Source organism: Sus scrofa, chromosome 15 (genome assembly GCF_054392235.1).
Source record: "Sus scrofa isolate SSC_HxYL_T2T_F1_AM1 chromosome 15, Sscrofa_HxYL_maternal_Yorkshire_Landrace_v2.0, whole genome shotgun sequence".
NCBI lineage: Eukaryota > Metazoa > Chordata > Mammalia > Artiodactyla > Suidae > Sus > Sus scrofa.
The window spans coordinates 39,608,273-39,630,716 of NC_139397.1; the positions used below are offsets into that span (position 1 = coordinate 39,608,273).

Consider the following 22,444-nt stretch of genomic DNA (forward strand, 5'->3'; position numbering starts at 1 on the left):
TTGGGGCCAGAACAGGCATCAAAGCAAGGCCAGGGCAGGTTTAGGATGGGTTCAGAGCGGGGGACCTGGGGTAAGGAAAAGTGTGGCACCAGGGAGCCTGGACCCCTGCCACCACTACACCTGTAGTCCCGGATCCCTGTGGATCTAGGGCCCTGACAGGCCCTGATATGGGTGCCTCAGCCCCTCACCCTCCAGCACATGTTCTTATGGGGTAGGGTGCAGAGTCCTCCAATCCACATCCTAACCACCTATGAGGGGTTTCCTCTGACCCTTCTGGCTGCCCGAAGGGTCCCAGGACCTCCTACCTGCAATGACAGCGATGTCCACGTCACTGGAGGCCATCCCCGGGTCAGGATCTGTGAACAGAACAGAAGTCCCCAAGGTGAGAGGACACAATGTATAACTCAAAACATCTCAGCTGTCTGCACTCTGCTCACATGTGCACCAGGCCAGGGTGTGCCAGAAACATCATGGCGCATGGCAAGCCTCTGGCTGTGGGCACACAGAGCGGGGTCCAGGTTCTGCTTGCTTGCTGACCCTTGCTGGAGAGCACTGGGTGGACCCTCAGGATTGTCAGATACTATGTTGGCATCTTTAGGACCATGCCAGCCACCTGAGGGATCCCTGCTTCATCCCTGCAGCATCCCTGAAGCATTCCTGACCAAGTGCCCTGCCTGCAGTTGCAGGTGCTCACAAGACACCTTTGGGGGTATGCATGGTGGGCGTGGCTGTGCAGCATCACCTGCCTGTCTAGGCCTCAGATTTTCTGAGGATGATGGTAAAAGGAGACCACCTGTGGAGTATCTGCACATGGCAGGTGCTGGTTTGCCTTCCGCTAGTATACCATGTGCATGTACTATTGGCCCACTGCACGGCTGGGACACTGAGGCTCACAGTGTGATGTGCCCAAGTCACACAGCTGGCCCAGTGGCTTGAGGCCAGGATATCACCTGTGCTCTCACCTCTGGGGGGGCACTTTCTCTCTCCTCACTTGAAGGCCCCTCCCAGGAGGGTTCTAGTCCCCAGATCCTTCCCTGAGGCCCCCACTGGCCTCTGCATCCTTCTCCTGCAGGAAGGACCACTCTGTGGTGCCATCCGAGTTGCTAAGTGCATTTTCTCGAAGCTCAGTGGTTTGGCCAGAAGGCCAGGATGTTCAGGAGGCTGGAACCAGCACAGAACATCCCGTCCCCTCCCCTCTGGGAGATGTGAGAGAGCAAAGATTATTAGAGCACGGAAATATCAGTGTTCATGGAAATCCCAGATTCCCATTACAATGGCTGCGCATATTAAAACAGAGAAGCCTGCTTCTAATAGTCATTTCCACTCAGATCATCACTGCAATTATAGTGTGATGAGGTCATTTTCCCCAGCCAGCTGCCAGATACCTCTTTCTGATAAGAAGCTGGCTGCTGGTGGGGGAGGGACGCAGTGGGAAGAAGCTGGGCTCCAGGCTTGTGTCCCGGCAGAGAAGAGCCAGGCTGGGGACTCTAGGGCTAGTGCAGAGCCTGGGAGTGAAGGAGAGGAGAAAACAAATCCTCTGGTCAGCAAGGGGACAGAGCAGGAACAGGCAGGAGGTCAGCAGATGCTGGACTCTGCAATCCAGGGTGATCAAGTGAAGCTGTGACACTATCTAGCACATAGTAGGTATTCAGTAAATGTTTACTGAATGGGTGATTGTGGGAATGACTGCAGGCATCAGATAAATGCACACAGAGGCAGGTTCTGGACCGTCCTCAAGGAGCCCCTCACAGTTCAGCTAGAAAGGACATTACCTTACTTAGGTTACCGTGGATGTGATTGTGACATATGAGTCACTTAGGGCAGTTTTGTCCAATAGGAAAGTCAGAATCAGCTAGAGAGAGAGAGGCAAAGAGAGGCAAAGAGAGAAAGGGAGGGAGAAATAAGGAGAGAAACAAAAAGAGGAGGAGAGAGGAGACAGAGAAAATAGCCTAGAAAACAGCGGGCCCATCACCGGCAGGTGGGATGCTATTTGGGCAGCTCTGATTTATTTCTTGCACACACTGCAAGCATGTGGATCAGAGTCACAACGTAAAGGGTGTTTCTTGCAGAGGGCGGCATTCACTGTGATGTTTGCAGACTGTAATTTAGACAATAGCACTATAGAGGGAATAAGCGACAGCTGTCATCCTACAGTGTTGGGTTCAAGGGTCGCCTGACTAGGAGATGGAGCAGCATACGGACAACAAAGCACAGCTTCATGAAGCTGATGTGGGTGATGGCAGCCAAATGGCTGAGTAGTTCAGCACTTCTGGGCTTCTGAACACCCCCACCCTCAGCTGCAGCCCTGCTGCAAGGCCAGGGCCAGGTCATGCGCCAAGTGCAGAGGCAACAGATGTTTCCCGTGTGGGCCTGGGGAGCGAGAGGAAAGGGAAGGGCTGTTCCTGCCCCAAACCCACATTCGGGGTGGTCACCACCTCCCACGGTGTGGGGGGTGGGGTCGAGATCAGGGTCAGAGGTGATGCTCTCTTGGAGGCCTTGGGAAGTTTCAGGTGTGGGAAGAATGTTCCAGGACCAGGGAAGTGATGGCTCAGGCCCAGGAGACTCAGCCTCGAGGGAGGTGGGGGTGCAGACTTATTGGGCAGCAGGCACTGGCTGAAGTTGCCATGTATGCGTCCTCATTTAGTCCTACAGCAACCTGGCAGGAGGGAAGTATTTTCTTTTTTTTCCCCAGTTATGGGTAATAAAATGCATGCCCAAAGAGGTCAAGTAAGGTGTTGAAATCTCACAGTCAAAAGGGGCAGAGCCCATGTTCTAACCTGGGGTTAGCAATGTGGGCACTCTTCAGAGCGCCAGCTGCTGGCTTGGGAAAATGGCTTCTTTCCCTGCCATCAGTGATCTGGCTGCAGCCCAGCCCTCTCTGGCTTCATGGGTCAGCAGTGGGGGTTAGCCATCTGCCCCTGGGCAAAGGCAGCCACTCCCAGGCAGCAAGGTGCAGAAGTGCTGTCCTTCCAAGTCAGCAGGCAATGTTCTCCGCCCCAGCTGGCACCTTGGGTACAGCCAACAAAGCACAGAGATTTGGCAGCTGGCTCCTTGGGGTCAGGTGGTGTTCTTCAGATGTCAAGAGAGAGCAGTGGTCAGGCAATGACCACCGGGACACACACCACCCTTGTGTCACCACTGAGAGGACTCACTTATCTTTTCAGATGAAGCCGTGCTGGGAAGTTCTTTTTCCTGAGGTCTTGACGCCTCCTGACCTACCTCAGGTGTCTCAGAGGAAGCACCCTGTTCCTGTTTCCTGTTGCCTACCTGGTCCAGCCCAGGGGGAGAATTCAGGTACCAGGAGGGGTTGGACGACTTCAGGAAGAGGAGGACTATTTCAGCCTTAACATCATGAAGGGAAGAGCAGGTCTGTGTGAAGTCCTTGGAGAAGTTTGTCCATGACCATGTGCTGGCAATGCAGTGGTGGCCTTGTCTGTTGCTCGATGCTTTGCTCTGGGCTCCATACCCAGAGAGTCTTCTGTTTCAGGGAGTCTACAGATCTGGTCAGAAAAGTTCACTTGGCGGAGTTCCTGTTAGCTCCGTGGCTAACGAACCCTACTAGTATCCATGAGTATATGGGTTCAATCTCTGGCCTTGCTCAGTGGGTTGAGGATCCAGTGTTGCCGTGAGCTGTGGTGTAGGTTGCAGATGTGGCTAGGATCCTGCATTGCTGTGACTGTGGTGTAGGCCAGTAGCTACAGCTCCGATTTGACCCCTAGCTTAGGAAACTCCATATGCCATGGGTGAGGCCCTAAAAAGACAAAAAAAAAAAAAAAAAAAAAAAAAAAAAAAAAAAAAAAAAAAAAGAAAAGAAAAGAAAGAAAAGACACTTTGCCAAGTGCTCTAGGGGTAGGGAGGCCATGGTTTGCGTGAGTCTGATTTGGGCTCAGGAGGAGTTCAGGAACTCTGTGGTGTAGACGTTTCTCCTTGTCTCCACTGGAGCCTCCTCTTCCTGCTTTAGATTCTGGCCTCAGAGCCTGAGGCAAGTGAAGCAGAAAACAGCTGACAACTGTGTTTACTGACTTTCTTTTTGGGGAGGAAAAAGGTCAAAGGCATTTTCTTTTCTTTGATAGTTTGTTGCTTTGTGGCCCTGAAAGGGTGTAGCATTCATGTACAACTGGGGAAGAGCCAGTCTCAGAAGACAAGCGCCCCAAGGAAAGGAACGGATGGCCTGTGACCCACTGTTCATCTCTCCTGAGAGCTGGCTGGTGTGGCCAAGCATTGGCCTTCGCCCAGGCCCAGGCTTAACGGGCTGTGCAGAGGAGGGGCCTGTCCCCAGGAGGCTTATGAGAGGGTTGAGGGGACGCAACACATTTACATGAAAAGTTAGTTAGGCTGCCAGAACTCTGTGTGATTAGGTGTTAAAATGAGCAATAAAGACATGTCTGGGCTGTTGTCAGGATGGGGGGACCTCAACCATCAGCCCCAGGATGCCCAGCTTCTAGGACAGACAGACAGATAGTTCACGATGTCGTCTATTCATTCTTCCCTTGGGTAGACTTTCTCCAGCACCCACTACGATCCAGCAACGTGGCTGTTTTTAGGGTGAGGTGCCTGCATCCAAGGGTGTCTCTGGGTGAGTCTGGACAGGGTTCTCTCTGGGTCATCATGAAGGCTTCCTGGAGGAGGAGGTCCCAAGATGTCTGCTGAGATGCTGGGAGTGCAAGGCCAGCAGCAGGGGCAGGAGAAGATGTGAAGGGAAAGCCCAGACCTCCACGTGGTCTGGGCATTGTGTGTCAGAGGTGGGGCTCCTGGCAGCCTCTGGCTGTACCCTGGGGGAGGGGGTCATCTGCCTGCAGCCTCTAGATGCAACCTCTCCTGTCTGTGCAGAGAATGTGTGTTACCTGCCTGGGCTTGCAGACCAAGTTCTCAGGCCAAAGTGCCTGGCCAAGCGAGGCCAGTGTCAATGTAACCTGCCTTGATCAGAATGCGCCTGCTAGTCTCAAGGTCAGAATGACTGCCCCATGATCCCTGTGTGTCACCTTGTAAACAACCTCCCCAATCCCAGGGCTGCCAAAGTGCTATGCAAAGTCATGACACTGCTCTGAAACCCTTCACATGACCCAGCCACGCTCTCCTCCCTGCCCAGCCTTCCCTGCTGTCCCCAACCTGCTGCTCCCGGGTAAAAGCAGAGATGGAGATCTGGGGTACCCAAGCCACATCAAACCAGTGCACTGCTGGGTGAGGCGCTGAGGCCTGTGAGGTGAAGAGGAGAAGAGGCCTCCTGCCCAGGAGAACAGAGCCATTGCCAGCATTGGTCAGCTGGGGGATGCTGGCTGGGGCAGAGGCAGGAGGGGGTCTGCCGGCCTCTGGACCTTTGCTCAGGGAGTCCTCACATCCAGGCATTTGGGGGATGTGCTCAGTGGAGGGAACTGGAAAGAGAGCTGAGGATTCAGGCTTTCCTCCACCCGCATCCCCCTGCTCTTAATCCCTGAGCTTTTTAAAAGCAGAGCCTTATTCAGCCTAAGGACTGGTCTGCTCAGTTGAGCTACAGGGTACAAGTAAAAGGAAGAGCTGCTTGTCCTCCATTCTTGGGCCCAGAGTGTAAAGAACGGAGCCACTGTGCCCTCAGCCCAGAACACTGACAGCAAAAAAGAGTAGGCAAGAAGCCCTAAGGGGGCCAGTGTGGGGAGACGGGGGTCTGCTGAGAAGACACACGGGTTCTCCTTGGAGGACTTGTTACCTTTGTGCCATGTGGGGTGGGGCTTATTGAGGAGGCAGCAAATCTCCCCCTTTGTCCATGGCTCAGAGTGAGGCAGGGGGACCACTGCATGCTCCCCACATCCCACCCCTGCTCCCTCCAGAGGAGCTGAGGATTTCTAAGGAAATGGAATTCAGAAAAGACAGGAAGACAGGGAGGAAGTGACCCCAGTCTCCTGCTGTGTCTGGTCTGGGAGGAGCCTGGGCTGGGCCTCCACCAGGCCAAGGTTGGGCTGGAGGGGTGACCGGTTCAGCAGACGCCACCAGAAGCTGAGACTCAGACAGGACCAAAACCCCGTGAGGAGCCCCTGGATGTGTTCTCTGGGACAGAGCCTGCCCTGGAGACTGCTGGTGTCACAGCCAAGAGGGGACAGCGATTTAGCCTCTGAGCTGCACTTACCCCTTGTCAAGCCTTCTGATCTACACACTGAAGAAAGGACGTGGTGACTGGGGAAGAGAAGCAGGGAGGAGAGGGGGTGGCCCAGCTTGGAGGCCCTGACACCGCACCAAAGAGGGGAGGTGGGCTCGTCTGTGTGTGCAGAGCTGTTCCACCTCGAGGATCTGGGTCTGTGTGATGCTGATCAGTGTGCAGCTGGGGCCCTTTCCCGGCTGACCGCCCTCTCCTTGGCCAAACCCCATCCTCTGAGCCCAGTGGCATTTGGAGGTGGGTTGTCCTTAGCGCTGTCCTCAACCCTGACCCAGATCCAGCCCATTTCCTAAGGCCATGCTCCCAGCTCAGGGCTCAGAGGTCTCCTGATGTATCTGCCTCGTCCTCCCCAGGGGGAGGGGCTCTACCTCTCCAGACCCACTGCCCTGACTCCCCTTGACTCCTACCTGTGCCTCCTCAGCTTGCACAGGGTGATCTCTGGGCTCTGGTCCCCAGAGGAAGAGAAAGCCTACCTGCCAGGGCGCACCCAGGGCAAGCCTGATGCGGAGGATTCTCTACAAGCAGGCCTCCAGGGAGAGAACAGACTTCGAGGCTCTGCCTCTCTTTCAGGCTAAAGGGATCCTGGGAGCGCTCAGTGGGAATTTGCTGAATTATGGATAAAATAGGAATGCTGAGTACAGGACACAAAGCCCTAAGGAGGAAGGACTGAATGGCCTGAGGAGTCTCACTAGTCTGCTCACATGGCCAGCACCTCATCCTTCTGTCTCCAGCAGGGTCATGCCTACCGCGGAGAATGGAATTTCTCAGGCAGGTTGCCCCACATCTTGGGCCTCTTTTCCTCATCTCTAAAATACACACAGTAAACCCCCAGCCTAACGGGACTGACCGTCGAGGCCCTGGTTCTGAACCTTGCATGTGCATTGCAGGTCCCTGGGGTGTCACACCACAGCTCTGGGCCATGTCCCCACTGCCAGGCTCTGAGTCAGCAGGTCTGGGTTGGGCCCAAGATCCCAGTTTCTCATAGGTTCCCAGGCGATTCTGCTGGTCCAGGAGCCTCCCTTTGAAAACTACTGAGCTCATTACTGCTCTTGCAAGGGGGCGAGGTTAGTTTCAGGAGGCAGAACTGAGGGGGTGGCTGGCACCCTCTCAGGATGCAGACCAGCAGTCACTGTCACAGCCACCCATCCTCAGCCTAAGCCCTGCACCCTTTCCTTCAGGACCAGCTGATTAGCTGGAGACCAGACACAGTAACACACTCTGAGAATCTGTCACCTCTGTTGGCTCCCCTGCCTGGCCTGAGAATGAGCTCCCCCCACCACCCAGTATCCTTACATGTCACACCATGAGATGGCATCACTCCTAGGTTCCCTGTGAGCCTCTATGTGGTGAGTCCAGGGCTGGTGCCCAGTGTAGACTGGCTATTTGAACATCACCCAGGATCCGCGTCAACAGTGTTGACGCAGCTTTGGTCAAAGCAGGTTCTCTGGGTGCTTTGAGTCCTCTCCTATACTATTTGGCAAACTCATCACCCTGAGAATCAAAAACCCCATTTCTAGTCACTGATCCTGGAGAAATAATCTGAAACAGAAAGAAAAGCTCATGCTCAGCAAAGTGTATCACCATCTGGTTTAACATGGAGACTAAAGGGGAGGACAGTCGGAGTGTCATCGTTGAGGAGCTGGAGACGTAATATTGATGCACCCACGTGACAGGATGAGAAACAGGGGAGTTCTTGGTGACAGGAGGGAACGCTCACGCATGTTTAACGTGAAGGAACAGGACTCTAAATTATGTTAAATATTCCAAAAATGTGTTAGAAACAGGAAAGTAAATCTGCTTTCCTGAGATGGTGGCTATGGGTGGTGGTTAGGATATGGGGGTGTTTCTTCTAATATATAGTTTCCACCCACATCTGCACCCCTACATACCTGTGCACATACACAGCCTCCCATGACCTGCAGCCCTAACAGTGATCCCAGGCTGACTTGGGTACTTCTTTCAGGCATGGTCCTCAGCATTTACTGGTGGGACCATGACTGCAATGTCCCAGCCAAGGCCAAATGTGTGGGGGAGGAGGGTGGAGGCAGGTGTGGGGACCTCTCCAGCTTGGGGAGAGCAGAGGCGAGGGTGATAAAGCCTCTCCCTGGGAGGTACCCTGGGCATCTGGCTGCTCTGAAGCTCAATCAGAAGAGAGTATCACCTGTCAGCCCCCCACCCCCACCCCATGAAAGCAGAACAGCTGGTGGGTCCATGTGGTCCTGGGGTGGGAGCAGTCAGGAGGCCACTGCAGCTGGAGTAAAGCAAGCATGGTGGCAACAGATGCGGTCAGAAAAGCAACAGTGGCTGGATCCACAGCGCCAGCTTTTGCTCAGGCAGACAGGGCCAGGGGAGGGTTTTGAGCAGAAGCGACGTGAACTAGCTATCATGCTCTTAGGATAGCTGCTGCGCAGAGGGTGGGACCAGCTGGGGCCACAGTACAGGCCAGAGGTGAGAGGTGGGGCATTTGAGTGTATTTTCTAGAGCTCTCGCCATGGGCTGTGGCATCTAAGATGCATGGAGGAAATAGAGTGTGGCAGGAAGTGGGCAGGATTGGATTCTAGGTGCCCAGGGGGCTGAGGAATGGTGGGACTGGAGATGCGGAATCAGCCAGGGCCTGAGCAGAAGTGCTGAGAGCAGGGGGCGCTGACAGGAAGGGTTTGCAAGTCCCCGATAATGATGATGATGTCGTCTTCTGGTTACTGCAGGGGCGGGAGCTGGTGCCAAAAGGGGGACTGATGTAGGTGGGGTGTGTGTGTGAGTGTGTGTGGAATGTGAGTGTGTGGTCTGTGAGTGTGTGTGTGCTGTATGTAAGGTGAGTGTTGTGCGTGTGAGTGCATGCATGTGCATGTGTGTGCGTGTGAATATGTGGTGTGTGTTATTTGTATGTGGGGTGTGTGTGTGTTGCGTGTGTGCGAGTGTGCATGCACATGAGTGTGCGTGGACAGCACGTAGGCTGATATGGGAGGTGGTGTCTGGGAGCAATGGCAGATGACCACCTAGAAGAGAAGGAAGTGACGTGAGGGAGGAAGGGACAACAGGGTCTCATGGCCCTGTCTCTACTGGACGCCTGGTGGTGGAGGGAAACAGCCATCCCTGAGAGGGTCCTGGTCCCTCCAGGGAGGGAGCCTGGTGTCTGCTGTAGGGGAGGGTTGCTCCATGGGGCTGGGGTGGGAGGCTGGGTGGCCTGTGGTCCCTGTGGGCTGGGATGTCAGGGAGATGGGGATCTGGGGTCGGCTGGGGGTCCAGGCATCTTTGTGTCCTTTCTCCCTTCCTTCTAGCTGCTCTCCTCTTCCATGAGTTCAGTCCGGAATGGACGTCCCATGATTCCAGGGCCAGCATCACCGAGTGTCTGTCCCTCCCCACTGGGGACAGTAACCTCCCACTGCCCTATGTTTCAGAAACCTTGGTTCTCCCAGCCCTCATTCAGGGGCACTTCCTCTGAATTTGTCTCCTACTGTTGTTTCTGGTATGCAATAGGCTGGCTGGAGGTAAGCTCCTGGAGGTGGAATTGCCGCGTCTGCTATAGACACTCCTGCTCAGCCAGGGAGGTTGGGCCGAGTCACCTCCTCTGAGAAACCCTCCCTGACTCCTGCTTGCACTCCTTCCTCTGTTTCCGCAGAGGCAGCAACATTTCTCATGAATATTTTAGCCTTTGCAGCCCACATGTAGTCTCTGTTGCATATTCTTCTTTGTTTCACAAGTTTGTCTGTTTTTTTAAAAAAACTTTAAAAAGATACAAGCTATTGAAAAATTGCACAAACTAGTTGCCAGCATCAAAGCAGGCCACAGGCTGGGTTTAGGCCGCAAACTGTAGTTGGCTGAACAACTTGTCAAAACACCATAAAAGTGCTTTGTAGTCTCTGCCTCTGCACTAACTTCTGAGCTACCGCATTTTCCCCCTAAACACCTGACACAGAGCTAGGTGAGTGACTAAGCCATGCTGCATAAAATATCCTCTGACAGGTCCCAACTGACTCTTTTTTTGGCTGTGCCTGCGGCATGTGGAGGTTCTCGGGCCAGGGATGGAATCCATGCCACAGATGTGACCTGAGCCACAGCAGTAACAAGACCGAATTCTTAACCTGCGGAGCCAAATGGGAACTCCCAACTGACTCTTATCATTATTTTCTCTCCATGCCTGCCTCTCACATGTTAAATAAATAACTCCCCTAAGTGTCTCCCAGTCAGCTATTAAACAGTCACTCCACAGATGTGCATGGAACTTCCAGTGATATTAATGGCTGTCATTTATTAAGTTCCTGGTTTGTGGCAGGCCACTGTAGAGTCTTGGGGACCCTGAGGTGAAGCTGACATCATGTGTGTGTATGGTGTGTATGTGCGCCTGTGCTTCCACACCTGATTCAAGTACAGACCTTTGGCCTTCTATGCAGCCCCTGGTCACACCGACGTGCCCTCTGCTGTCCCTGTCCTCTAGCTGGATCACGTGTGCTAATCCTTACCACTTCTCTGAGGATTTAATTCACTTAAAAAATCATATAATTGCATTTTCAGCATAATTAGGTACCTAATTACATGACTAAATGTCCTTGATCAGGCTGCATGTGTAAATAATGATGATTTAGTTAGCCACGCTTTGTTATGGGGTTTCCAGAAGGCGCATCAGTTGGCGAACAGGAGAGAGAAAATATTTCTTCTCCCCTCTGGGCCTGGACAGGCAGGATGGGCAGAGCCCCATGTTGTGTCTACAGAGTGGGCAGGATGGTGAGGTGGCCGGAGGTGGCAGGGGCCTGTGCTGCCCTGGGACTCAGTCAAGGCCTCAGGTTGAGCCCTCAGGGTGAGGGGGTGGAGTGCTCGCATTTGATGTGCTAAGGGGAGGATGTGCTAAGGGGAGGCCAGAGTGAACCAGCGGTGCAGGACCTTTGGTTAAGGACCCAAGAGTGTCAATGTAGCAAAGGGTCATTGGAGGAAGGAAAGCATCTTCCTTCTCCATCTCCAGGAATGCTCTTCCTCCTCCCCAGCCATCGAGGGGCTGCATGGAGGGCGCCCCCTTCTCCCTGCCCTAGCCGGCCCTGACATTGTCAGTGGTACACTGCGATTTGTTCTTCCAGCTGGAATAGTGTTTGGACAGAATGCAGGGAAGAGAAGGTGCACCCGGATCTAAATCCTGGGAGTGGATTGCTGGGGGGGTGGGGGTGGGAAAGACAGGGCGAGTGCTTGTTAAAAAACTGCTCTTTACAAAAATGCTGAAAGTGCCTTAAGAGGGCATCTTGGGTCAAGGAGCGTGGGTGGCAATGCCAGAGAAATGGGGCCATGAGTCCTGGATCCCCACTGTGACATGTGACCTGTTGCATGTGACCCTCTCCAACCCTCTGCTCACTGATCTGTAGATAAGAACGCAGCTGCAGGGCTCCAAGGGCAGGGGGTGGGGGTGGGGTGGGGGAGGTGGGGGTGTGCCATCACCTGACACTCTTCTCATCCTCGTTTATTTGAGAATAGCTCCTTCTCCCTCTCCCCTCCCACACCGCCCCCCACACACATACACACGCATCCCTTACACACACACCCCACACACATACCACAAAACACATCCATTGCAGGTGCACATGCACATGACCTCTAGGCACAGGGTCCCTGGGGGAGGCATGGGGGCCAGTTCCCTGACTTGGGGGCTGGGAGTACCTGTTTACTTCCTAGAATAGCTGGGCTTCCCAAGCACTTCCCTCAGGACTGATGGCCTCCTTTGTTCTCTGGGTATCAGGGCAGGACAGGGGGTCAGGAAGTCATCAATTCTCCTCATTTTGCATCAGGCAAGGAAGCTAGGGGCCTACCGCCCCTAGTTCAAGCCCTTGTGCTGTTTTTGTGCTTGGGGAGGAAATTCCATTTCTCTTCACTGGTCTCTCCCCGCCCCCCAACCCCTGCCCCATTCCATCCTCCCTCTGTTTTCCTGGCTGATGAAGATACTCTGTAATATGTCTCAATCCATCACTCCAGCACACTCCTGCTCCGTCTTTCCATCTTCCCAGCACCACTCTCCCTCTAAGGTCTCTTGATTTATGTTTCGCCAACATTAATCTTTTAAAAGCAAAGAAACCATAAACACACACATAACTCTTCCTCCTGTCAGTTGAAACCCCATGACACAAATCAATTGCCATATAAATTAAATGTTTCTTCCACAGAAAGTGATAAATGCCCTGGAGACTCATCAAAGAAAGACAACAAACTTAGACTTTGTTTCACTTCAGAATTTTGTAGGTGGTTTTTTTAAAGTCTGACAACTGGTACATCTATTGACAACCAGCAAGGGTGAATTGCAGCCTTCTGCTATTCTAATGTAGCCAATATAATCTGGACACACTGCTCAACTCTCCTCAGCAGGGATCCTAACACCTCAAAATAGTGTTTGAGATTGAACACATCTTAGGGAGAGAAGGGCGAGTACAAACACCATTTACTATTCTGTTGGACTGGTATACTAATTTCTTAAAACAAACCAAATAAGAGCAAAAATAGAGCTACCAAAAAAGACATTGGCCAGCTACAGAGTTGGATCTATTTGAATGATCAAGATTAGGGAGGGAGTGACTCCTAGATAAGCCGGATGGTCTAAGATAATATAGATTACAAATAATTTTATCCTTTTTAGTATGGCTGATTTCATATTGAAACAAATATGAAATTTGTTCATATTTTACACCTTCCAAATAGCTATTTGGAATAGGAGAAGGAAGGAAAAATACAAATGACTAAATTTAATACATGTCTTGAGTTTGTTATCCTCTCTTCCTTTTCCTTGTCTTATTACTTCTTCTACCATCACTACCACATTCAACATCATTAATAAACTTTATCCATTCATTTGCTTGGTGAGTAATGAGCAATGAAGAATCTTAACCATCAGGTTAGAAAGCTGGGTCTTCTCAAAGGCACTGAGAATGCGAGAGATTATAGAGAAAGGGAATCTCTAGAAATTTTGAAGCAGCATAGGGATGGAGAGAAGAGCTGTCTCTTTTCCAAGTTTAGAGGAGCACTTGGGAGCTACTGAAAAAGGATAAGCATGACACAGAGACCACAGGGATGAGAGTTGTGGACAAGGAGGGGGTAGGTATAGCTGTGAGGTGGGAACTCCAGGGAGGCCCACTGTTCTCAAGGCTGGGAGTCTTGAGGGTCAGAGAGCTTGAGGTTCTGGCAGGAGTGTGGTTACAAGTTAGTGCAGGAGACATCAGTGTGTTGAGGTGGTAGGAACATTATGAATAAGAATTTATTGTTTTGCACTTAAATATATCTAGTTATGGGATCACTTCCATAGTTACCTCATTTATTTTATTTTATTTTTTTCTTTTTAGGAATGCACCTGTGGCATATGGAAGTTCCCAGGCTAGGGCCGAATTGGAACTGCAGCTGCTGGCCTATGCCGCAGCCACAGCAACACCAGATCCAGGTCGTATTTGTGACCTATGCCTCAGCTTGCAGTAATGCCAGACTCTTAACCCACTGAGCAGCCAGAGATTGAACCCACATCTTCACAGACACTATGTCTGATTCTTAATCTGCTGAGCCACAACAGGAACTCCTACATTGTTTAAAGTATTAAAAAATTAAGATGGATTGTAGACTTCCCAAATTACATAAAAAATAGGTTTTTAATCACTGTGAGAGGCATCTATGAGACAGATGGAAAGGATGAGTAAGAAGGAGATCTCAAAAGCTTCCCAGGAGAAGTTTCTAAGACTGGGAATGCTCCATCTACTCAGAAGTCTTTGCCCTTGGGGACCGGGCCTGGGACACGAGACAATGGGCTTGCTCACAGCAGTGCAAGCCTCTTGCTCATGGTTCTCAGCTCTGTATATCAGACCCTTTAAAAACACCCAGGTCTAGGTCCCATGCTCCTATGGTTGTCAGATAATGCAAGGTGTGACTTTTGGATAAATAACCACGTGATTTTTAGCATAAGTACATCCCCCATATCACATGCCAGCTTCATAGACTGCCTGGTTCTCTGTCAATTCACCAGAAACTCTGTGACTTTCTAAAGGGGGTTCCCCTGAGGAGAACCAGAGCCACAGGTACAAGAATCCCCCATTGTCATCTCAGTGTCCACATCCCGCCTGTCCCATGCAAGTGTCCACAAAGTCACATGGACTCTGATTCTATTTTATGTTCCCAGGTTCCGGCTCATGCTGTGCCCTCTCCTCTGAATGGTCCTTCCACTGCCCCTCCAGCATGTATCCATACAAGAACCCTCACTGGTTCAAACCCAACCCCCCATAGGAGGCACCTGTGCTGACCTTCTAGGAGGAAGTGACTTCCTGTTTCTACAGCAGACCCAGCAAGCACAGCAAAATGACTCTGGGGTATAGGGGAGGCTATGGCATCTTCCCATGGGTGTCCGGCAATTTGCAGGGTGAACGGCACAGGGAAGGTTGTCACACAAAACTCCTCCTGGCAGCCTGGTGACATGCAGCAGGAGAAACACCCACACAACAAGTTAGGAAAGCAGGAGTTTGCAGTACTGGCTGAACCAGTCCACTGAGCACCTGCTGGGTGCTGGGCAAGAGGCCATCTGTGTTGACCTCTTGGCTGCAGAGAACTTGACACACGTTAGGCCTCTGCCTCCCATGACCACAAATGATGCTTTAACTGATTCCAGGGGAAAGACCTGAGGACCCCTCCCTGCTCCTTCCCCAGACCCCAGCTCATGGGCAGCCCTCCTGCCCTGCCCCCACCTGCCCTTTCTCCCACCCTTAACATTCCCCAGCCTTGGTGTCTGGGGAGGCTGGTTGCTTGGTATTTCAGCTGTAACCTCACACCTCCAGCTCAGTGTCCATCTCAGGGCAGACCACTTGTGTGGCTCTGCATTAGCTGCTTATCCTCTTGGCAGTGTCACCGATCCTTTCCTTGAGGTTTGCTCTGACAGGGCTGCCTTGGTGCACCACTCTGAGCCCCTCCCATGGGGCCCTCAGGGCAGGGGGGGGTGCACCTTCCAGGGAAGGCTCTGTTTACCGGCCCAGGGTGCCAGGTGGCCCTGCCTACCCTGCCCTGTATGGAAGCTTGGTCTTGGAGTGTCCTCCATCCTCCTGTGCATCCATGTGCACAGGGCAGCTGGAGGTCTTCCCTGGGTCTGCTCTGTGCTAGGACCTCACTCACTTCACCTCACACTCAAGATACTTCTCACCCCAAACTCCCTCTGCTGGGCCTGTCACAGGCGGCGAGTACTTCTCATTAGCTGAACTCCCCAACAACTCTGCAGCTGGTATTTCTACCCCTGGTGTAAACATAAAAAGGCTAGAGCTCAGTTGCCAAGGACAGAGCCAGGATTCAAACCCAGATGAGGGTCTATGGCTGGACCTGCTGCCAGCCCCTGGCCCTGCCTCCACTGATGGAAGCAGTGGCGGCCACTGGTGGGAGGTGCCCTCCAGCTGTGGAATCCTGGGTGCTCCTGGCAGGGCATGGCACACAGTCCATATAATAGGCAGGACAACTAAAGTCAGAGAGGCCAAGTCACTTTTCACAAAATAGTCAGCTAACCCAGTCTGTCCTACCCTAAAGAGAGGACATTTACCAGTGACCCAAACTTAAAGGAAAAGAAGTTAACATTTGAAGGTAGAATTTCTATCTTCAAATGGGGTGTGTGTCGGGGTGGGGTGGGGGTGAGGACTTTGATCTCCTTCAAATCAGAGCCCCCAGGACTGGGGTGGGGGCAGTCTGAGCTTTGGGGGCTGGCAAGCCTGCTGCAAACCTCATCCCATCTGCCCTATGAGGCCAAATGCCTTCAAATTGTCTGCTGGGCTCAGCATCTTACCCAGGAATCAGAACAACAGTGCTTGCCCCATAGGGAATTCTAAGAGGACTCACACCAAAGGCTGATCCTGATAGGCCCCAAGAGGAGCCAACTCCCACTGCCATGTTCAGGCCCTAAGGAGTAATTCCTCCTGCAGCATCCTGGCCAGACCTCTGTCCCCAACTTGCTCCCCATCAGGTGACTGTGGTCACTGGAACTCAGTTCTGGTGTCTAAGAAAGGGAAGAGACTTCCTGGCTCCCACTGCCTGCTTCTGTGTCCCCCCTGGGGACAAGTTGAGAAGCAGCTGGTGAGTGCTGGGCCCAGGCCCGCTTTATCAGCACCAGCCTGCCCGGTGCAGATGGGGGGTGGTGGTGCAGATCCCCTGCTGCTGCCTGATAAGAGGCTCAGCTCCACTTGCTGGAAACTGAGGGAACCTTATCAGAGGCAGGCCTGGGGGAAGGAGCTGTTTCCATCAGCATGCATGCACAAAGGGAAGGGAAAAAAAACTCGGGAAAAAACAGAGGCAGACACAGCCAAGCTGCATAGGGGGCTGAGCTGTGCACCTGCTGGTGCAGAGGCTTGGGCAGCCCTGCTCAGGAGGGAGGGGGCCCTGAGCTGAATCGAAGAGGCAGGGTCAGATATCCTCTGTGTATGTGTATGTATGCGTGTGTGTGTGTGTGTGTGTGCGCGCGCGTGCGCATGCACACACTTAAGAATGAAGCACTTGTGTCCGTGGACTTGTAGCACATAAGCACACAGCATCATGGGGAGGATATGCTGCCTGCAGGTGAGCTTGTGGGTGGAGACGTGGAGGGATCAAAAGGTGCCTGCACTGTACCGCTGCCTCTACTATTTGTTACTGGTGTGGCCTTGGGACAGTTCCTTTACACCTTTTCTGGGAACACTCTGGATACCAGTTGTATGAGGGGCTCGGACCCCCTTTCTAAGGGGTGTATAAAGGCACCCCCCTCCCCGGGGGGCGCAAGGACACCTGCCCTCCGCTTTGAGAGACTCAGGAGATGCTGATGCCCTCTCCATGCCCCCACCCTCCTCTGGCATAAGGCTATGGCTGAGTGAGGACCCCTGAGCTTTGGGGCACTAGCAGGTCCAAGGACAAAGGGATGTGCACAGCCTACGTCCCTGCAGGGTGGTTCCTGGAGACAAGAAGCAAAGTATTTGAGTGGCCCCTGGATTCTCATGCTGGGATGGTCATCCAGGGGCAGGGGGCGCTCAGGGTGAGCTCATGGGCTGCACTCATGTGGTTCTGGTCACTTAACTGCATAGCTCAGCAGACCAGACATAACGGTGTGTAAATGTAAAGCAGATGAAATAACCTCTCAGGTTGTCCTGCCGATGAACCTGGCTGTTGCCGAATTAAGTTATGCCTCCGACATGCGCTGTCAGGGAGACTGAGGCGGGGGCCACCCAGCTCCTGACCCGAGCTGTGGGAGCCTTGTTGGTCTCCTCACCACTCTGTGCTCAGAGAGAAGGTGTCTGTAATTCCAGGTTGTGCTTTCACCCCTCCAGGTCATAGGCTCACATGTGCATGCACAGAGGCCAGCTTTTGGAAGCCTCTGAAATCATGGGATGCAATTTCTGGTGAAGCCTTGGGGTGAGGCTGAGCATGATGTGGGGTCTCTTTTCCCAGAAAGGTAGAAGCTGGGATCCCAGGAGCCTTGCGCCGAGACCACCCTCACCCACACCCTTTCCTGGCTCTTTTCTCCAACCCTGCAGGCCAAACCCTCCACCCTGGCTGCTCCCTGCCCTCTGCCGGGCGCCTGCCCCAGCCCAGGGCTTTGTGGACCTAGAGCTGTGGGGGAGGGGCCAAGGCACCCTCTCCCTGCTTGAGGCTCTCTCTTGTGTTTATTCTCACTCCCAGCCCCTCCCAGGAGGTCCTGAGGGCCTGTGACTGCAGCTGTTGGGGATCCACATTTGCACTCATTCCTTGCGGGGCCCAGAACGGTTCTGCTGAAAAGCTTCACAGGGAAGATGCACCAGCAACTTCAGAGGGCCCTGCTTCTGATTTAAACCTTGCATGGGGTTCAGGCCATCTATGCTGGGAAGACTGTAGCCTGGGCCTCTTTGACGCAGCTCTTTGCACCCCCCTTGGCCTGCTGACTGGCCAGGCTGTCACGAAGAGACTCTCCAGGTAATTCTGGGCTTGGAGATGCCAGGTCCCAGGATGGGACTAATGGTCTGTCCAGGTAGCTCCAGGAGGGCTGCACCAACAGCCTGCTCCAGGGAGGCCAGAGGGGGCATGGGCAGCATCCTGCAGTAGAACAAGTGTCCCTGAAAGACAGGGGGACCTGAGGCCCACCCTCTGCTCACTTCTTCTGGGGGTGACCCCATCCCTGGGGGCTCAAAGGAACAGCAGGGGCCCAGGCAGGGGGCAGGGCAGTGAGAGGTCAGTCTTTTGTTCAGAGACAATCAGCCTCTGTTCCTGGAGCCTTGGGGCAAGGAGGCCAGGAACTGACAACTGTGCCTCCAGGCCGGGTGGCCTCAGAGCTAGCTTTTACCAAAAGCACAGCTGGCTGGAGACCAAGGCCTCAGGATATACAGAGCCCGGAAGAAGTGCCTGTGAATGGGGAAACAGCCCCACAGCCGTGCCTGAACTTGGAAGGAAAACTATGGCTTTCATCTGCCTTCGACTGCCATGTCCTCAAAGATGTGTTCTGACTTCCTCCAGCACTGTTTGCTCTCTCAGCGAGTGACAAACATCGTTTCACTCCAATGAGTTCTTGAAAAATAGCATGTTCTGGAAGAGCTTTTCAGAAGCCCTGAGATTCTTAAATAGGAAATGACCTGGGGGGTGGTAATTACCAAAGCCTGATACAGATACATGTAGTTCAAAAGCCCATCGGAACCAACTTTCTTCAACCCTCCTTTGAAGGGAATTTTGTTCTCTTTGAAAGAGAACACATTTCCTACACAGACATGCGGTGGTGGTGAGTGGGGCTTACATCCCTGTAACCTAAGTCATTCCCCAGAGTTTGAACATTCTCAACAACCAACACTGGTCAACAACTTCTTCAAGTACAAAGTCTTTTTTTTTTAGGGCCACACCCAAAGCACATGTAGGTCCCCAGGCTAGGGGTCAAATCAGAGATGCAGCTGCCAGCCTACACCACAGCTCACTGCAACGCCGGATTCTTAACCCACTGAGTGGGGCCAAGGATTGAACCTGCATCCTCATGGATACTAGTTGGGTTCGTTACCGCTGAGCCACAATGGGAACTCCCAAAGTCTTAATTAGGCAAGAGAAACCTCTATCTAGTTAAGGAGAAATTCACCATGATTTAATATTAGCTGTTGAGATTAGCTAACTTTAGATACCCATGCATACTTGAGCAGTTATTTTACTATTGTTATTTTTTAAATATCTGGATACCTATTGAAGAATCACAAGGAGACAGGTAATTAGATCTGAAACCAGAGTTCGTGTGAAAAGAAACTTCCCACAACGAGGGTTGGATGCTTTGATTCCTGCCCTGATGTACGTCTTGCTGCCTCAGAAGCCCAAGGATAATTTGAGGGCAGGGTCCTTGTCTCAGTCCTTTCCTCATCTCCTCCTGAATCCCTGGGGCAGACAAGGGTGGACGCATCATAAGCCTCTGAGTTTCTCTTGCATATGGCGGTCTGTAAGCATTTGTGGATAAATTGTTTTTGTAATGGAATTATCCATCTAGTTTCCTTCCTCACTTTTCAAATTTTCTTCATAGACTTTCGAAGTTCGATAAGAACCTTTTTCATGGAGTTAATTGGTAGGATGAGTGACGGCTGGGTGCACAGTATAGTCTGGCTGTAGGCAAGTATTTAACCACAGTGAGAACATCTTGCACTTAATGTGATGGAAACGTCTCAGGTGGAACAACCCTCTGAGACGCAAGCCCCAAAGTGCCATCATTGATGACAAACAGTGACTGGACATCAGGTGGCCATCCTGCAAGACACCAGCCAGGAGGCTGTAAACTGGGCTACGTGAGGCCTCAGTGTCCAGCGATGACTGGACAGGGACCATCACAAAGGGGTCCCTGGAAGGGGTCACCAGGCCTCTTATCCCCAACCCCAGTCCAACAGATGGGCTTTGATCTCCTTCATATTTGCAAACCTCATCTAAGAATGAGCATTTGTAGAAATGTCACTTCTCCTGAAAATAATTGCTCTGGAGATCTGCAGTTGTGACATCATTTTGATGTGTGTGTGTTTGGGGCAGAGACCCCAGTGGGCAGCCACTGCTTTGGAGATTCAGGGATGGGGGACCTCCGTTCCTTCTGGTGACTGCAGTCCTAGGATCAGTGCCTCGATGTCACCCTATCCATCCCCACTTAGAACACTGCTAAGTGGGCGTCTGTGGCAAAAACAGTGCTCTCCCAAGGGAATCAGAGACCCGTGTCCAGCATTGCTCCGAGCACTACCTCTGGCTTCTTCAAGCTTCATTTCATTCATCTGTCAGAGAGGGCGTGCAGTGCCTCTTGAGTGAAGAGAAGAAACAGACCTGAAAGCACCCAGCAAAGGATAATACCCAAGGAAGGAGCAGTCCTGTGGCTTGTGATGGTCCCATGGCTTGTGATGTTTGAATGAAAGGCCAGGCTGTCAGCTGGGGTTGGTTCCTTGGGGGAGGCAAGCCTGGAATTGGTTGGCAGGTGGTGGGGGTGTTATTCTCTCTTGGTGCCCTTGCAGTGACCCCAAGAGGCAGCTGCCCACGGCTTCCTCGGGGAAGAGAGCCCTGGTGTAGGCTGGCCGCAGTGCTTGCTAGGTCACGGCCACTAGGAGCATTTCAGCAGCAGCTGCTCTGCTGCTGGGTGGGGTCCAGCAGGGGAGGACAGAGCCAGCACAAGTGACCCAGGGTGGGGAGGTAGGTAAAGAAAGGCCTTTTCTTCTGGGGCAGGAGAGTGACTTCAGGGCCATGCAGAGCTGAGTGGAGGGGCAAGGGTCCTGGGGTGGAGGCACACCTGGCTCAAGGCTGGATGGGGCCAGTGATGCCCAGCAAGGCTATGGGGAAGTAAATTCTTTGAACCTCAGCTTCCATATTTCTAAACTGGAATTAATATTAAGACATCTGGGTAACATCTGGTTGAACAAGATGCCATGTGCCTCTCCTCTAGGCATGGACCAGCATAGCCCTCCTGCCTGGCTCTGCTCCCGTGCTGAGCTCCACCACCCCATGATCAGTGCAGGCTCTTTGCAGCTCCCCTCGGACCCTGAGCTGCGTGGCCTCTTTACCCTGAAATCCTCCATCTTTCTCTCTGCCCAGGTCTCCTTCTGAACTGCCTCCCAGCTGGTGCCTGGCTGTCCATGTGTACCTGAGGTCACCTCTGCTCTAGAGAGAAGCTTCCTGTGCCCTTCTCCTTGGTCTTGTGTCTATAACTCTACAATGAGCACAGGCTGCTTCTTTAATGGAGAGGGCAAAGAAAACTGACTTTTAAACTTGGAAGTGAAGGAAAGCCCAATTTTATGGCCTAAAAGGCCAAGAGGATGAGAGAGAAAGAGAGAGAGAGAGGGGAGTGAGTCTTGGGTCTCCTCAAGAATTTGCTTCTGGTTCTCAAAATCTCCCTAAGGTAGAGACAGAGGGTGGCCTGGCAGCTGCCTGGCCCAGGGGCCCCGCCATGGAGAGCTGGGCCTGGATGGGCTGAGCCGGGTCTGCAAGGTAGCCTTCATAGGTCCCTTCTCTTTTCAAATATTAACAGGTATATTTTAGAGTGGTACTGATAGAAAGCCAGATGCAATGTTTTGTCTTAAAAGTTCATTATTCACTTTTGATTTTAAAAGAAACACACCTTCATGTGGGTCTCTAAGAATTCTGAGCACTGGGTCTGATGTGAAGTGGAGCAAGTTTGAGCAAGCAAGGGGTCGGTGGCTCGCAAGTCACGGAGCCTCTTGAGTTTCTGTATCATCACATGCAAAATGGAGATAAAAATACTTGCCGGAGGGCTGCTGAGGGTGAAGTGAGATAACTTCAGCGGGTGCAGCGGTGCAGCGACTTGCTATGCTCTGAGTTAGGGAGGCCATCTCCATAAGAGGAGGGTGGGTCAGGATAATTTATAGAAGTTGTAGAAAAGGAAAAAAAAAAAGGATAAAAAAGGATATTGTAAAACTAAAAAAAAAAAAAAAAAAAGAAAGGAAAAAAAAAAGGCAAAAAAAAAAAAAAAAAAAGACTACTAGAGGTTTTCAGCCAGAACTGAAATTAATTCACTAAAATGAGGAATTTGGCAGAGGCTGAATGAGGGCCATTCAAATGACAAGTCAGCCCAGGGCACGACCAAAGGAGGGAAGGCTCAGCCTCCTCAAAGGAGCTCAAGTTTGGTGTGGAGGCTGGAAAGGGTGAGAAGGGGGCCCAGGGGCGGGGGCAGCTGTGCACCTGCTCAAGGGCAGCATCGAAGGAAAGAGAAAAATGCTGATGAGAGAAGATGTTGTAAGGAGGAACGGCTGTGGGCCAGGTGGGAGGGGAGAGGCCACTTGCTCACAGATTAGGGTACACAAGAGGCACTGGGTGTGCACAGGCCACTGTGGGCCACCAAGAGAACAGGGCTTACACAGGACTGGGAGAGGATGTGGGTGAATAAGGGACTCTCGG

At 52.4% G+C, this 22,444-nt stretch overlaps 1 protein-coding gene across 3 annotated transcripts in view; it reads right to left on the bottom strand.

Moving 5' to 3' along the window:
- GYPC (glycophorin C (Gerbich blood group)) overlaps positions 1-22,444 on the bottom strand; it is a 32,593-nt gene that overhangs the window by 4,842 nt on the left and 5,307 nt on the right. For all 3 annotated transcript variants that reach the window (XR_014829330.1, XR_014829329.1, XM_003133289.7), the window contains exon 2: positions 306-356. Coding sequence is in view for 1 of the 3 variants with exons in the window: in XM_003133289.7 (XP_003133337.3) it covers positions 306-356 (51 nt within the window). In the remaining 2 variants the exon portion in view is untranslated. The remainder of the gene's footprint in view (positions 1-305; positions 357-22,444) is intronic.